This window comes from Dunckerocampus dactyliophorus, chromosome 4 (genome assembly GCF_027744805.1).
Source record: "Dunckerocampus dactyliophorus isolate RoL2022-P2 chromosome 4, RoL_Ddac_1.1, whole genome shotgun sequence".
NCBI classification, from domain to species: Eukaryota; Metazoa; Chordata; class Actinopteri; order Syngnathiformes; family Syngnathidae; genus Dunckerocampus; species Dunckerocampus dactyliophorus.
In genome coordinates this window covers 35,062,741-35,076,597 of record NC_072822.1, presented here as the reverse complement: position 1 = coordinate 35,076,597, position 13,857 = coordinate 35,062,741, and the positions used below count along the sequence as shown (strand labels likewise).

The 13,857-nt window shown below is 41.0% G+C and overlaps 1 protein-coding gene across 1 annotated transcript; it reads right to left on the bottom strand.

The window, feature by feature from the left end:
* Positions 1-9,000: 9,000 nt before the first annotated feature.
* Positions 9,001-13,722, bottom strand: prdm8b (PR domain containing 8b). Its single transcript, XM_054773481.1, has 4 exons — positions 13,429-13,722; positions 11,858-12,082; positions 10,651-10,882; positions 9,001-10,559 (listed from the first exon to the last, which is right to left on the bottom strand). The coding sequence occupies exons 2-4, from the start codon at positions 12,074-12,076 to the stop codon at positions 9,286-9,288; spliced, it is 1,725 nt and encodes a 574-aa protein (XP_054629456.1). The 5' UTR covers positions 12,077-12,082; positions 13,429-13,722; the 3' UTR covers positions 9,001-9,285.
* Between the last annotated feature and the right edge of the window lie 135 nt (positions 13,723-13,857).

The following is a 13,857-nucleotide window of genomic DNA, read 5'->3' as shown; positions in this document are numbered from 1 at the left end:
TTGTAAGTAAGCACTTCAATAAAATCCTAAAAGAGTTGTCATTATCTCTTTGAATGGACAAATCATTTGCAATTGAGACATTTTAATAGTGGGAACAGTTTTGATACACATCTGGTCCAGAGCTGATCCAAATGTAACACATGCGTGCCTTATTTGGGCCGTATATGAACTTGTTTTTGCCGATCTGGACCAGTTCTGAACCAAAGCTGTTGCATATCTGGAAAATGATTCCGTACCAGATCAGGCCCGTTGCGCAAAAAGACATTGGACCGGATGCGTTTAACCAATGTGGGCCAAAATTTGTAGTACATCTGGCCCATATCCGGTCCAGTTACATTTTGCTGGCTGGGGAGTTACTCCTTCATAAATGTAATTAGTTACCAGGGAAAGTAATTACTGTGGTGCAGAACATTAGTTCAGCCGAACCACCGTTTCCGCTTGAACGCATTTCACTGCAGCGCACAACTTTCCGTGTGGAGGAGCTGTCAATAAAGCGCGTCTCGCACGAACTGCAAGCTCTCGGTAAGTTTTCTGTGATTGCTTTGGTCGGTTCCGGTCAAGCCTTCTCACTATGTTGACTTTGACTTCAATTCTGAACCGTGATTCAGCACGTGAGGCTGTTAATATCGGACGCTCTCTGGAGCAGCATGGGCGGCCACGTAAACAAAGGAGTCTACAGTTAAAACAGGCATCCAATACAGCCTGTCTTAATGGGGGTGTCACAAGATCTCACGCCGCAAAATCTCATGAGATTAAAATGAGTTCTCCATCAGAAGGACAGCATGAATGGAAATTAAGCTTTTTTTTATGGATTTTATTGGCAAAAAGCTATAAACTTCAAAAAAATTAAGTCCTTTAAAAAAAAAAAGTTGCAATCTTTCAAAGAGAAAGTTTTTCAAGATTTTAGAAAAAAAATTAGATGTTCTCAAGAAAAAGTTTTAAAAAATGAATAAACTTCAGAGAATGAACTTATAATTAAAGCTTAAAATTAAAAATTTTTAATTTTAAATTTAAAAAATCTAAACTAAAAATTAAGTGTTATCATAAAGTTGTAATCTGCCAAAGAAAAAGTTATTCCAGACTATTTGAGTCATATATTTTTGAAAAAAATCATCTATTTGAGAGAAGAAAATACGGATATTATTGGCATTATTATTTTTAGAAAAGTTGTAATTTTGCAAAGAAAAAGTTTTTCTAGATTTTAGAAAAAAATGGATGTCATCAAGAAAAATTTGTAAACTTGCGAGAATGGAGTCTTTTGTTTTTAGTTTGGTATTTTTAAATAAAACAAAAAAACAATACATTTCAGAAAATAAAGTCTAAATCTTACATTTTTTTATTTTAAAATTAAGAGTAAAACCCTAAAAATGAAGTATTGTAATAAAGTTGTAATCTTCCCAAGAGAAAGTTTTCTAGATTTTTTTAGTTTTTACATTTTTTGTAAAAAAAAAAATCAACTATTTGAGAGGGGAAAAAGGATATTATTGGCAAAAAGCTATAAACTTCAAAGAATAAAATTCCTTTTTAAAAAAAAAAAAAGTTGTAATCTTGCAAAGATTAGATTAGAAAAAAATAATGTCATCAAGAAAAAATTATAAACTTTCAAGAATGGAGTCTGATTTTTTGTTTGATAATTTTTGTTTTTAGAAAAAATAATAGACTTCAGAAAATAAAGTCTTTCAATTAAACATAAACATTTAAAAATAAAAAAAAATTAAAAATTAAGACTTGTAATAAACTTGTAATCTTCCAAAGAGAAAGTTTTCTCGATGTTCTGAGTTTTATATATTTTTGTAAAAATTAATCTATTGGAGAGGCGGGGAAAGGATGTTGTTGCCAAAAAGCTATAAACTTCAAGAATAAAGGTTTTTTTTAGAAAAGTTGTAATCTTGCAAAGTCAAAGTTTTTCTAGATTTTACATAAAAATGGATGGCAATAATAATAAGTTATAAATTTGCGAGAATGGAGTCTTTTTTTTTGTTTGGAATTTAAAACAATACATTTCAGAAAATAAAGTCTTAAAATTTCAAAATTTAAAATAAAAAAACCCTAGAAATGAAGTCTTGTAAATAAAAAAGATCTTCCCAAGAGAAAGTTTTTCTAGATTTTTTTGAGTTTAGATATTTTTTTGTAAAAATTCATCGATTTGAGAAAAAAAAATGTTGTCAGTCATGCAGTCTCTTCATCTGGGTGGGTGGAGGCGGGGCCGCTGGCATGCACACACAGTGCAGAAAAGTGTAACACAGTAGAAATTAAGAAATTAGTAGATTGCAATCTATTGTCATAATTTTTTTAATCTATTGTCGTATTTTTTAATATGTTTTTCATTATACTATATAATATATATATATATATATATATATATATATATATATATATATATATATATATATATATATATATATATATATATTCTATCGTCTTATTGTGCTTGTGCAACTGTACAGTGGACTGTTTCTAATATTCTGACCCTCTCAAAGCTAACCCAAACAGTGGAAACACTCCTACTGTTTGGGCAAGAGTTGCGCCATGCAGATCTTTTGAATAAAAACTCACAAATTTAGCACAAAAGCAACTTTTTAATCAAGCGCTGAGGTAAAAATGCTACCTTTTTGACCCACGGGGGCCACCATACGTGTCGCTCATGTTCGGCAAAGCTGGACTGAGGCAACTGGCGTGTGAGTGGTCGATGCCGGCTGGAGGAAATGCTCCAAAACGTCAGTATTATCGTCTTTGCGAGTGTTGTCTTCGTGTGTGTGTGTGTGTGTGTGTGTGTGTGTGTGTGGGTCACATGTTCTTCGTTAAGCTCGCTCGTATTTTAGCTCCACATGGGCTCCCGGTGGACCCGCCCCTTCATTGTTCCACCCCCCCCAGGATTACGACCTGCAAAGCGGCTAATTGTCTGGGACCGGCTGAGCCCGGGCCGGGCCGGCGTCGCCTGCTATGTAAACAGCGCAGCACTGTTCTAATGGAGCGCCATTCCTGCCCCGCAGAGCTAATCCCCCGGAGTCGTATCAACAAGGAGCGTCCTGACGGATTGGACCGCCCCGCTGATCCCGGCTTTTAACAGCTTCTCAGTCTAGCTGCAGACAGCGGGTTCTGGATGCGAGCCCGAGCCGATGATCCATCTGAGGGGGTCCAGCGTGCTGCGAGCCCAAACCTCCATCATCAGAACACTTGGTTGACCTTCCTCTGAAGATGATGAAGAAACCATTTGGAGGCTAATTGCCTCTCTGACACGTGACCCGTCATCACAGCTTCAGCTTTGGGGGCTTTGTGCTGTCATCCGTCACCTGGCTGGGATTTCAACCTTCCATGCTTACATAGCACAATGACGAATACGCTGGAAACTCTATCACTTTATTCCAATAGTATTTTTGTTTTGTTCCCATAATATTATTCATATTATTTGTCTTCATGATATTACAAGTTTGTTCTCGTAGAATGGCTACATTTTATTGTTAGATTGCAACATTTTCCTTTTAATATTTAGATATTTTATTTTCTTCTCATAATTATGATTTTATTCCAATCATATTTTGGCTTTATTTCCATAATATTAGAACTTTTCCCCCCCAACCTAATCTTTGAAAAATGACACCTTTATTTTCTTTTGTTTGTTTCTCATAATGTTACTTTGTTATTATGTTATTTTTTTTCTTGAACATTTCAAATCTGTGCTACCAAAATGACATTACAGTATTTTTCTTCATAATGTGACACGTTTGTTCTCGTAAAATTTAAACTTTTTTCTTCATAGATTACGACTTTTTCTCTTAGTATTTTGAATTTTTTTCTCATAAAATTCCAGCTCTTTTTCCCATTTCTTTTTTTTTTTTTTTAATTTTCCAACTACTTTTAACTTTATGCTTGTAAATTTTCTTCTCATAATTATGATTTTTTTCAATAAAATTTTGGCTTTATTCCCGTAATATTATAAGTTTTTCCCCAACCTAATTGACAAAAAATTACAACTTTATTTTATTATGTTATTTATAAAAAAAAATACGTTTTTTTTTAGATTTCAAAGATTTCAAATCTATGCTACCAAAATGACATTATTTTTCTTCATAATATTACAAGTTTATTCTTGTAAAATGGCTACTTTTTTTACTGTTAGATTGCAACTTTTTTCTCTTAATATTTTGAATTTTTCCCCTAAAATTACAGCTGTTTTTTCCATTTCTGTTGTTTTTTTTCCCCCAACTATTTTTAACTTTTTACTTGCACATTTTCTTCTCATAATTATGACTTTTTTTCCTGAACTGAATTTTGCAAAAATTTCAACTTGATTTTATTATATTATTATTATTTTATTTTTTTAATAACTTTTTTTCTTGAACTTTTCAAATCTGTGCTACCAAAATGACAGTACAGTATTTTTCTTCATAATGTGACACGTTTGTTCTCGTAAAACTGTGACTTTTTTTTTTCTCTTAGCATTTTTGAATTTTTTCTCAGAAAATTGCACCTGTTTTTTCCATTTCTTTTTTTCTTTTTTTAATTTATTTTCCAATTATTTTTATTTTCCAACTACTGTATTTTAAACTTTCTGCTTGTGAATTTTCTTCTCATAATCATGACTTTATTCCAATAATATTTTGGCTTTATTCCCATAATATTATAACTTTTCCCCAACCTAATTTCCCCAAAATTACAACTTTATTTTATTACATTATTATTATTATGTTATTAAAAAAAAATCTTGAACATTTCAAATCTATGCCACCAAAGTGTCATTATTTTAATTCATAATATTACAAGTTTATTCTCGTAAAATGGCTACTTTTTTATTGTTGGATTACGATTTTTTTATTTTAACATTTGATTTTTTTTCACATACAATGAGAGCTACTTTTTTGAATTTCTGTTGGTTTTTTTGGCCCAACAATTTTTGACTTTCTGCTTGCAAATGTTTAATATCCCGTTATTCTTATGTTATTCTTATGTTATTGAAAATACTGTAGATATTTTTTCTTCGACATTGCAAATCTATCAATGTGAAATTGCGACATTTTTCTTCTTAGATTATGGCTTTTTTTTCTCTTAATATTTTTAATTTATTCTCATAAATTTACAGCTATTTTTCTTATTTATTTATTCATTTATTTAAATTTTCCAACTATTTCCAACTGTTTCCAAAACTATTTCCTATTTCAAATGTAAATGTTCTTCTCATGATTATGACTTTATTCCAATCATATTTTGGCTTTTTTTTGTAAATTATAACTTTTTCCACAACCCAATTGTCCAAAAATGGCAACTTTTCATTTTTTTTCTCGTGACATTTGATGACTTTTAAACTTTTTTAATCACCCTTTTCCAAAATCATTATTTACAAAAGTGTCCTCGTCCTTGCGGTCCTGGCTCCTCCCCCAGGAGCCTGCGAAACAGGTGTGCCATAAATCTCTCAGCAGCGAAGTCTCTGCCGTCGACGCCATGCCAGCAATTCCACTCTGGGATGCGTGTCGTGAAGACAGGTAGCAGAGAGGTCGCCGGGGGGTCAAGCGAGCGAGAGCATGATGGGTAAATTTGTCTCCTGTCACTGGAGGACACTTCAGCTTCTGGAGTTAAAAATAGCACCACACTGGTCTATTTTTAGATCACATAGTAATGATGTCATCATCCAGCCGAAGGTGGCCTGCTCTAAACCCAAGGAACTCTGCTGATGTAAAACCAATAGGGACCACATAGGACGTCCTGAATATCATAGTAAAATCCTAGCAGACCCACACTGGGCGACATGGGACAACATCGGCCTACACTGAATCACATTGGACTACGTAGGATGACATAGGACTACATAGGATGGCATAGAACTACTACATAGGATGACCTGGGACTACATGGGATGACGTAGGACTAAATAGGATGACGTAGGACTCCATAAGGCAACATAGACCACATAGATTCCACATAGGATGATGTAAGACTACATAGGATGACATGGCAATACATTGGACTACATAGACACACAATAGGACTATATACAATGACATGAGACTACATAGGATGACATAGGACAACATAGCACTACATAGAATACACATAGGATGATGTAGGACTACATAGGATGACATGGGACTCCATAGGACCACATTGGAGGACACAGGGCGACTAAGACTACATAGGATGACCTGGGACTACATGGCATGACGTAGGACTAAATAGGATGACGTAGGACTCCATAAGGCAACATAGACCACATAGATTCCACATAGGATGATGTAAGACTACATAGGATGACATGGCAATACATTGGACTACATAGACACACAATAGGACTATATACAATGACATGAGACTACATAGGATGACATAGGACAACATAGCACTACATAGAATACACATAGGATGATGTAGGACTACATAGGATGACATGGGACTCCATAGGACCACATTGGAGGACACAGGGCGACTAAGACTACATAGGATGACATGGGACTCCATAGGACCACATTGGAGGACACAGGGCGACTAAGACTACATAGGATGACATGGGACTCCATAGGACCACATTGGAGGACACAGGGCGACTAAGACTACATAGGATGACATGGGACTACATAGGTAATGTTGGACTGCATTGGATGACATGGGACTACAGCACATAGGATGACATGGGACTACACAGACCACACAGGACGAAATAGGGCAAATAGAACCACATAGGATGACAAAGGATTTCGGAGAACCGCATAGGACGACAAAGGATGACATAGATGGACTACGCAGGACTACATAGACCCAAATAGGGTGACATAGGACTACATAGGATGACATGGGACGACGTAGGACTACATTGAACCACAATGGACTGCGGAAAACGACAAAGGACTCTAGAGAACCACATAGGATGTTAATAGATGACATGGGGCTACATAGGATGACATAGGACAACGTAGGATAACATAGGACTACATAGGACAACATAGACTACATAGACTCCACATAGGATGACGTAGGACAACAGAGGGCCCATGCAGTGTTCAATAAAAGTTCCTCATGACTTTCAGTTGACTCTTGCAGCTCTTTGGCTGACATGTTTGTGTGATGAATGCTGACGGCTGCCACCTGCTGGCACGGAGAGGTACTGCAGCTTACCTGAGCTTTGGCAGCACCTGACCACGTTTGTCCTTGACCTGCGTGTCTTCAACCGAAATAAATCAGGGTTTGGTCGTGCACCTTGACCAGGTGTATTTCGAGCTCTGGCTACCTGCTCGCCAGGCGTGTCAGCAAAATGTCTGAAATGTAAAAATGTGGCGTGACCGGGGGCGCGGGGGCGCGGGGGCGCGGGGACGGGGGGCAAATGGAAGTGCCAGCTTAGCAGAGATATAAAGTATCCTACGCCATCCAGTGATGCCAGGGCTAATGTTTCTGTGGGACGATGACACAAGCGAGAAAGCATGAGGTCACTAAATATCACTGCCGTGTGTGTGTGTGTGCGTGCGTGCGTGTGTGTGTGTGTGTGTGCGTGTGCGTGTGTGTGTGTGTGTGTGTGTGTGTGTGTGTGTGTGTGTGTGTGTGTGAGTGTGTAGCTGAGATTGACCGGCTAGGATTGCTGACACGGGAGGCGCGTGTTGATGTGAAATGAGATGTAACCGCAGCGACATGCGCGCGGCCGTTCATCATCATGTGACCGTCATGCCGTCGCCTCCTATCTGCCGCGGTGCGACGGCGCTCTCCTTATCTCCTCGCCGCAGGTGTCGCCGCGTCCCCTCGTGACGCTCCCGCAATCCAACACTAAATATGTTAACGTTTGAATACCGCTTCACTTCTTTTTACACTTGCACGGCACCTAAGAATGTTCAAACGTGACCTTAAACGCTGCCTCTACTCTGATGGCCACAGTTTGACCCTGGAACTGATTATTTCTGTTTACATTGTTTTTTTTCTTTAATCTGAACAAATCCACTGTGATAAAAAATATGTGGTACACCATTCGAATATGGAGCACCCCTGCTGAGAAATCCCTGCTCGGATTGCTTTGTAATATCTCATTTATTTTCTAGTTTTATCAATTTATAGTATTTAATTTTGATATGTGTCTTTTTTTCCATCACATTGTGCATCATTTTGAAGTGGCCTTTAGTTGCAGCGTGTCATTCAATTCCGCCTTCAGATTATTAATTATTAGCGGTAATTCACTCTCTCACCGCTTGATGTCGCTGTTGATCCGTCTTTGCGCGAGAGATTCACTTCATGTCGGCTGTGTTCAACATTGTTTGTTTGTTGTTGGTGTTTTTTTAATTTGCGTTTAAATGTCGTTTTATTTCCAGGCGTTGGTAATTGGTCCACAAGCAAATGTATTTATTATTTTCTGTACCACCGTATTTGCTGCGTTCAATCCTCGTGTTGACGTTATTGACGAAAAAATACGGCAATTGTCTTATTTTCTTTAACGCCCCCCCCTCCTCTTACGTGCTGTAACATCCCCCCGTCTTTTTTGTAAACATAAACGTAAGTAACCACAAATATGTTATACGTTTTTTTTAAATAATGTGGAAAAATTGCGCAGGCCTACAGGTAATAACGAACGTAAATGTGGTGGGATGTGACGCTAATAATATCAGTGTATTTTGCGCGCGCGTGTGTGTGTGTGTGTTTTAAATTGAGGATAAAAGCAAAGTACAGCTAGCTCACAGAATGATAATGATTACATTTTTATTGAAAACTATTTTTAGACGATTGCGTGACTGACAGTAGTGGTTATTTGATTATACAGTAAAAATATATATATACACATTAATAGCATTTACTGTCTTTACTGTATTTTAATTGGGATTGTCTTCAAATGACATGCAAATCTTTCAATACAAGTGTGCATTTTCTTTGTTTTAAGGGCAAAAAAGAACGCAGGGAGGTGAGATTTGAAAATAAAGCTATTTTATTGTCATTGCATTCAACATGATTAGATAAACTGTCAAGTAGTAAACTCTCCGCCAAGAGGAAGAAACACCGAAACGATTCCAACGGGACACAAAATATTACACTTTTGCATTTCAGATCCAGCCGTTTATTCACAGGTGTCAGACTGCCAGAACATGCAGGCTCGCGCCCTTCGCCGTGTGGTCTTTACGTTATATTTGTAGCATTTGTCTATAAAATACAACTCACTGTACATTTACACGTCTTCCCTTGAGGCTCCCGCGCGCCAGTGCTTCATAAATAGATTCATTTCAGATTCATTTCAGAGTCACAACGCATTTTCACACACAAGAAAAGGTGGAAGAAGTCCAAGGTCGCGAACCAGTGCAAAGGGGGGGTGTGGTCTGTGTGCGGGAGTCAGTTGTGGGAGGTCATGTGACGTGACAGGTGATGCCGCTCCCGGAAGGACTCGTTGCAGATGGGGCATTTGAGCTTCTCCTCGCGCCGCCGCTTGACCAGCGGCTCCATGGCGTACTCCTTCTTGTGGTGCGAGCGCATGTGGTAGACCAAGTCCGAGGTCATGCGGAAAGAGGCGTTGCACTTGGCGCACCAGTTCTGTGCCGGCAGGCAGAGCGAGGTGAAGGAGGGCGGCAGCAGGGTGAGTGCCGAGGGCATCTGGAGCTGGATGGCTCCTGAGCTCTTGGGCCAGAAGGTGGTGGCGGCGGCTGCGGCAGCGTACACAAAGGGGCTCTGCTTGGCCATGCCGCCCGGCACCGGGCAATTGGCGCCCAGCTCAGCGCCCTGCAGCTTGGCGGCGAGGTGGTCGGCTTGGTAGAGGCGGTTGGACGAGATGGTGTCACCCACGGCCGGGTGGCAGTCCAGCAGCTTGGGGGGCATCACCAGCGGGGAGATCTGGGAGAAGGAGGAGCGGGCCGGTTGGCTGAAGGCGCTCTTCCTCTCGCCGCCGCTGCCGCCCTGCTGGCTCACCGAGGTGAAGGCGCTCCCCATGGGAGGCGTCTGGGGCGGCTGAGTCTCCGACAGCACCTGCCGGATGTTCAGGTGCTTCTCCGAGGGGTTGCTGCTGGGCCGGCCGCCGTCTTTGTTTTCAGAGTTGGCGCCGGACAGGCTTTTGCTGCTGCCGTGGTTCTTGAGGGTCTGGGCCGACTTCTTGACCTCGGTGAAGGCGCTCCGCTTGGTCTCTGAGATCTCTGAGGATCCTGACGAGGAAAAGGACCTGTGGTTCTCCTCCAGGCCGTACACGCCTCTGTAGTTCTGGGCCGACGTAGCTAGCTCTTCCTTCGACTTGGACTGGGACAGAACAGGCCTTCGGCACTCCCTGTCCTCCATCTCGGAGAACTTCCTCTTCCCTGAGCTCTCGCTGCAGACCTCCGCCTCCTTGTCCCTCAGCGGACTGGTCCGGTTGTTCTCTAGATCCCGAGCCAGGTTGTGAAAGTCCGTGGAGGGTTTGTTGCTGTCCTGAGGGCTCCCGAAGCCCTCGGAGCGGCCCAGCTTGGGGCTGGTCCTGGTGGGCGTCACGTTGGGTCGATCCGGGCTCCCCACCTTGGCGGGCTCCTCGTCCGCCCCCGTCAGGCTCTGTAGTCTTTTGGTGCAGCGGAACCGGAGGTGGGCCAGGAAGGGGAACTCGAACTGGAATCGCTGGCTGCAGTCAGGACACGAGCTGTGGGACGAACCTTTTCGGGAGAGACACGGCCTTTAGTCTCAGATGACACCCGACAGAACCTCCACGAGTGTTTCTGCCGAACTGAAAGCTCTGAGTCTCACCTTTGCTTTTAGCCGGCGCCCTGCTGGAGCTGAGGAGCAGCAGCTCCACCAGGTCTTTGCCGTACCACACCAGCAGCTCCTCGTCCTTCTCGATGCGACGCAGTGAGCGGTAGAAGAGCTGGCCGTTCTTCACGTAGGCCTCCAGGTTCTGCTCCTCTTTGTCCCGCGCTGACTGGACCAACCGGAGCCACATGAGACCCTCGGAGGTGCTGTTGGCCGCCGACGTGTCCACCTGACACACACACACACACACACACACACACACTTAGTCCTCATGCACCAAATCTCATCAAATCTCATCAAAAAGAAAAATACTATTCCAACAACCACTTTTATTATTCTTCATTTTATTTTGAAACATCATCATAATTAATTCAATGAATTATGATTTATTTATGACATAGTATTGATTTCTTTTATTCTGTCATTTTTATTCTACAATGATTGTGCAATATTTTCATTGTATCATTTATGAGCTCAAACTCTTTTGAAAGTATTCATTTGAAATATGATTCACATCATATTTTTTCCTGAACTGCTCTCTTCAGTATATTCTTATTCATAAAATGATGATATATATTTTTACTTATATATCTTTTTTTTAAATCATTTTACACTGCATTCAAATTTGGAATTCACATTATGGGATGTAGCAAAACAGAACAATGATTTAAAGCCAATTAGAATGAATCATTATCAGCATTTTAATGTCAAATGTTTGCGTGATATGAAATGTTTTACTAAAAATTGAAGTGAAATCCCAATAAATTCCAATGCAATATAATGCACATGAACATAATATCATTTCTAGCATATATTCTAAATGTAGTGTGAACACGTCTACCAATATTACAATTCTTATTTTTAAAGCCTTAATTGCGGAAGTGAAGAGAAAAGATGCAATTATATTTAAAAACAACAACAAAAAAGCGAATATAACCATGAATGTGTTTGATTCTTTTTTGCGTTCACATTGCTAATTCATTTTTAGTGTGGATTCGGATCGTTCTGCTGCATTTCGGCCTCCTCAGTCAACGACGCGATTATTTGGCCTTCACGTTCTACATTTTTGTCACTCACAAACTCCGAATTGAAACCACTTCCGTCCGTTTACACCACGTGTGAAAATGCCCTCATTCAATGGGAAACGAGTCATCTATCTATCCGGGTTTTGCTTTAAATGGAGGATAGCGGGACCGAGTCTCACCCTGAAGATGTAGGGCGCCGTGCGCTTGTCGGTGGCCTTGAGCGCGATGAAGGCGATGCTGTCGTACATGGAGGTGTGGCTGAGCACGCACGGCCCAAAGATGGCGCTCTCGGGCACGTCGCAGGTGGTGTAGACGCTGGTGAAGATGTCCGTCAGACACTGCTGCACCGCCTTGGCGTCCCCGTCCCAGACCACCTTGTGAGAGCTCGACTCCTCCATGGCAAGCTGCGTGGTTACAGAGTTGCAACATGATGTGGTTTCAGTGCTACGCAGAGTTATTTCCACATTTCCCAGCCGAGCCGTCAATTCCGGGCTAAAACGGCTGCTTTGCCGCTTGCAGGCTTCACCGAGTCCGCTGAGGAGGATAAATCTTTTTCTTTTTGACACACGGACGGAGCCAAGCAGCTGCCAACTCGTCCCCCCCCTCCCTAATTAATTCCAACCTCATCACGGCAGCACCCTCGGAATATGAATGCCATTTTAAATAATAATAACAACACAGGAGGACTCCAACATGAAAACATGTCTGGAAATATTACGCAAACAATAATAATGATAGTAATGGCAATACTAATTAGAAGCATTAGTATTATAATAAGCAATAATAATATTCTATTATTATCCAAAAATGAAAATGAATGCAAATAACTTCCTGTTTGGAAGTAAACTTATATTTCTTTGTAAAAAAATAAAAATAATAATTAAAAAAGAAGTTATTAGTCACTTCAAAATTGCACTTATATTTTGTCATTTCAGTATTTCTAGATGTGATGTCATTTGTATTTATTATTATGCGTGTAATGTAGAGCCCCTCCATTGAGGCGTATTGCACGTGCACGCTCGGCTTGCTGTTTTTTTTTTTTAATGAAAATAAAAGAATAATAAAAAAAGTACTATCCGGTCACAGTCATCCATTCTTTTTTCCTGGCCCTCATTTACATAATCCGCCACTTTCCCCCCTGTGAGTAATTAAAGCTGCACCGCCACTTCATTATTTTTATTTCCTTTTGCCGCCTCTCGGTGTGCGCACATTCAGGCTTCCAAGGCGCAAACTTGCACCTGACGCACTTTTTTAAATCACTATTTTAACTCGAATATATAACAAAGCTGCTGCTTCGTTCGTTAAAATTTAAATCATATTTCAATCGCGTAATAATGTTGGATTAAAAAATAATCACTGGCAGCAACTGGAGTCTTCAGTACCGATAATGCTTACTGGATCAAATAGAGAAAATAAAATAAAGCTTCCTAATTGTATAAAAATAATACTGTTAATAAAGTGGAAATGTGCAGTTCTGTTCACAGAACCTCGTTGTGTTCCGTCAATAATACACACAAGCTTCCCCGCCGGAGCTCCGCCGTCCTCCCCTTCAGCGGAACTCAACCGAGCAGCCACAGAGGCTGGACTGGGGTACCCTTCGGCCCACCTGCCGAACCCCGGCCGGCTTTTAAATCAGCGCGGTTGGACCCGAACCTTCCTTTGTGCCAAAAGCATCCTCCTGTCTTTCTACAAGCCGCTTCTGCCTCTGACTCTTTTCAAAAAGGTACCAGCAGCATCTTTGCGGTCCTACCTCTTGTGCAGCCTCGGAGCCAATAATCCACAACTGGGTCGGCACCTCGAACCACCGCAAAAAATACAAATAAAAAAGCAAAGAAAAAAAAGAAAAGCCTCCCCCGTAAAAAGACAAATAATTGAGTGGTAAGGGCGGAGGTGATTCTGCGGAGGTTCTGGTGGTCCTAAAGGTGTCACAAGCACAGCATGTCCCCCCCGCCCGGTGCCGGTGGAGATAGGCGCGCTGGTGGACGTGTTCCGGTGCTGTGGAGGACTCGCACACCGACCAGCGCGTTTTGTTGGCGGCACATAATCTCTCCAATGAGGCGTGTCACTCTGCCTCTGTCTCCTCCTTTTAACTCTTCCCTGGCCCAATGGAAGCCCCCCCCCCCCGGACCCACCACCCCTCCATCCCCCTCAGCCTCATCATTCTCATTACTGCTGGAAT

Excerpts from the sequence above, each read along its gene's own strand:
- prdm8b (XM_054773481.1), bottom strand. The coding sequence starts at position 12,076 with ATGGAGGAGTCGAGCTCTCACAAGGTGGTCTGGGACGGGGACGCCAAG. Across the intron at positions 10,883-11,857 it reads CGGCGCCCTACATCTTCAGG|GTGGACACGTCGGCGGCCAA; the intron begins GTGAGACTCGGT and ends TGTGTGTGTCAG. Across the intron at positions 10,560-10,650 it reads GGCGCCGGCTAAAAGCAAAG|GTTCGTCCCACAGCTCGTGT; the intron begins GTGAGACTCAGA and ends TCTCCCGAAAAG.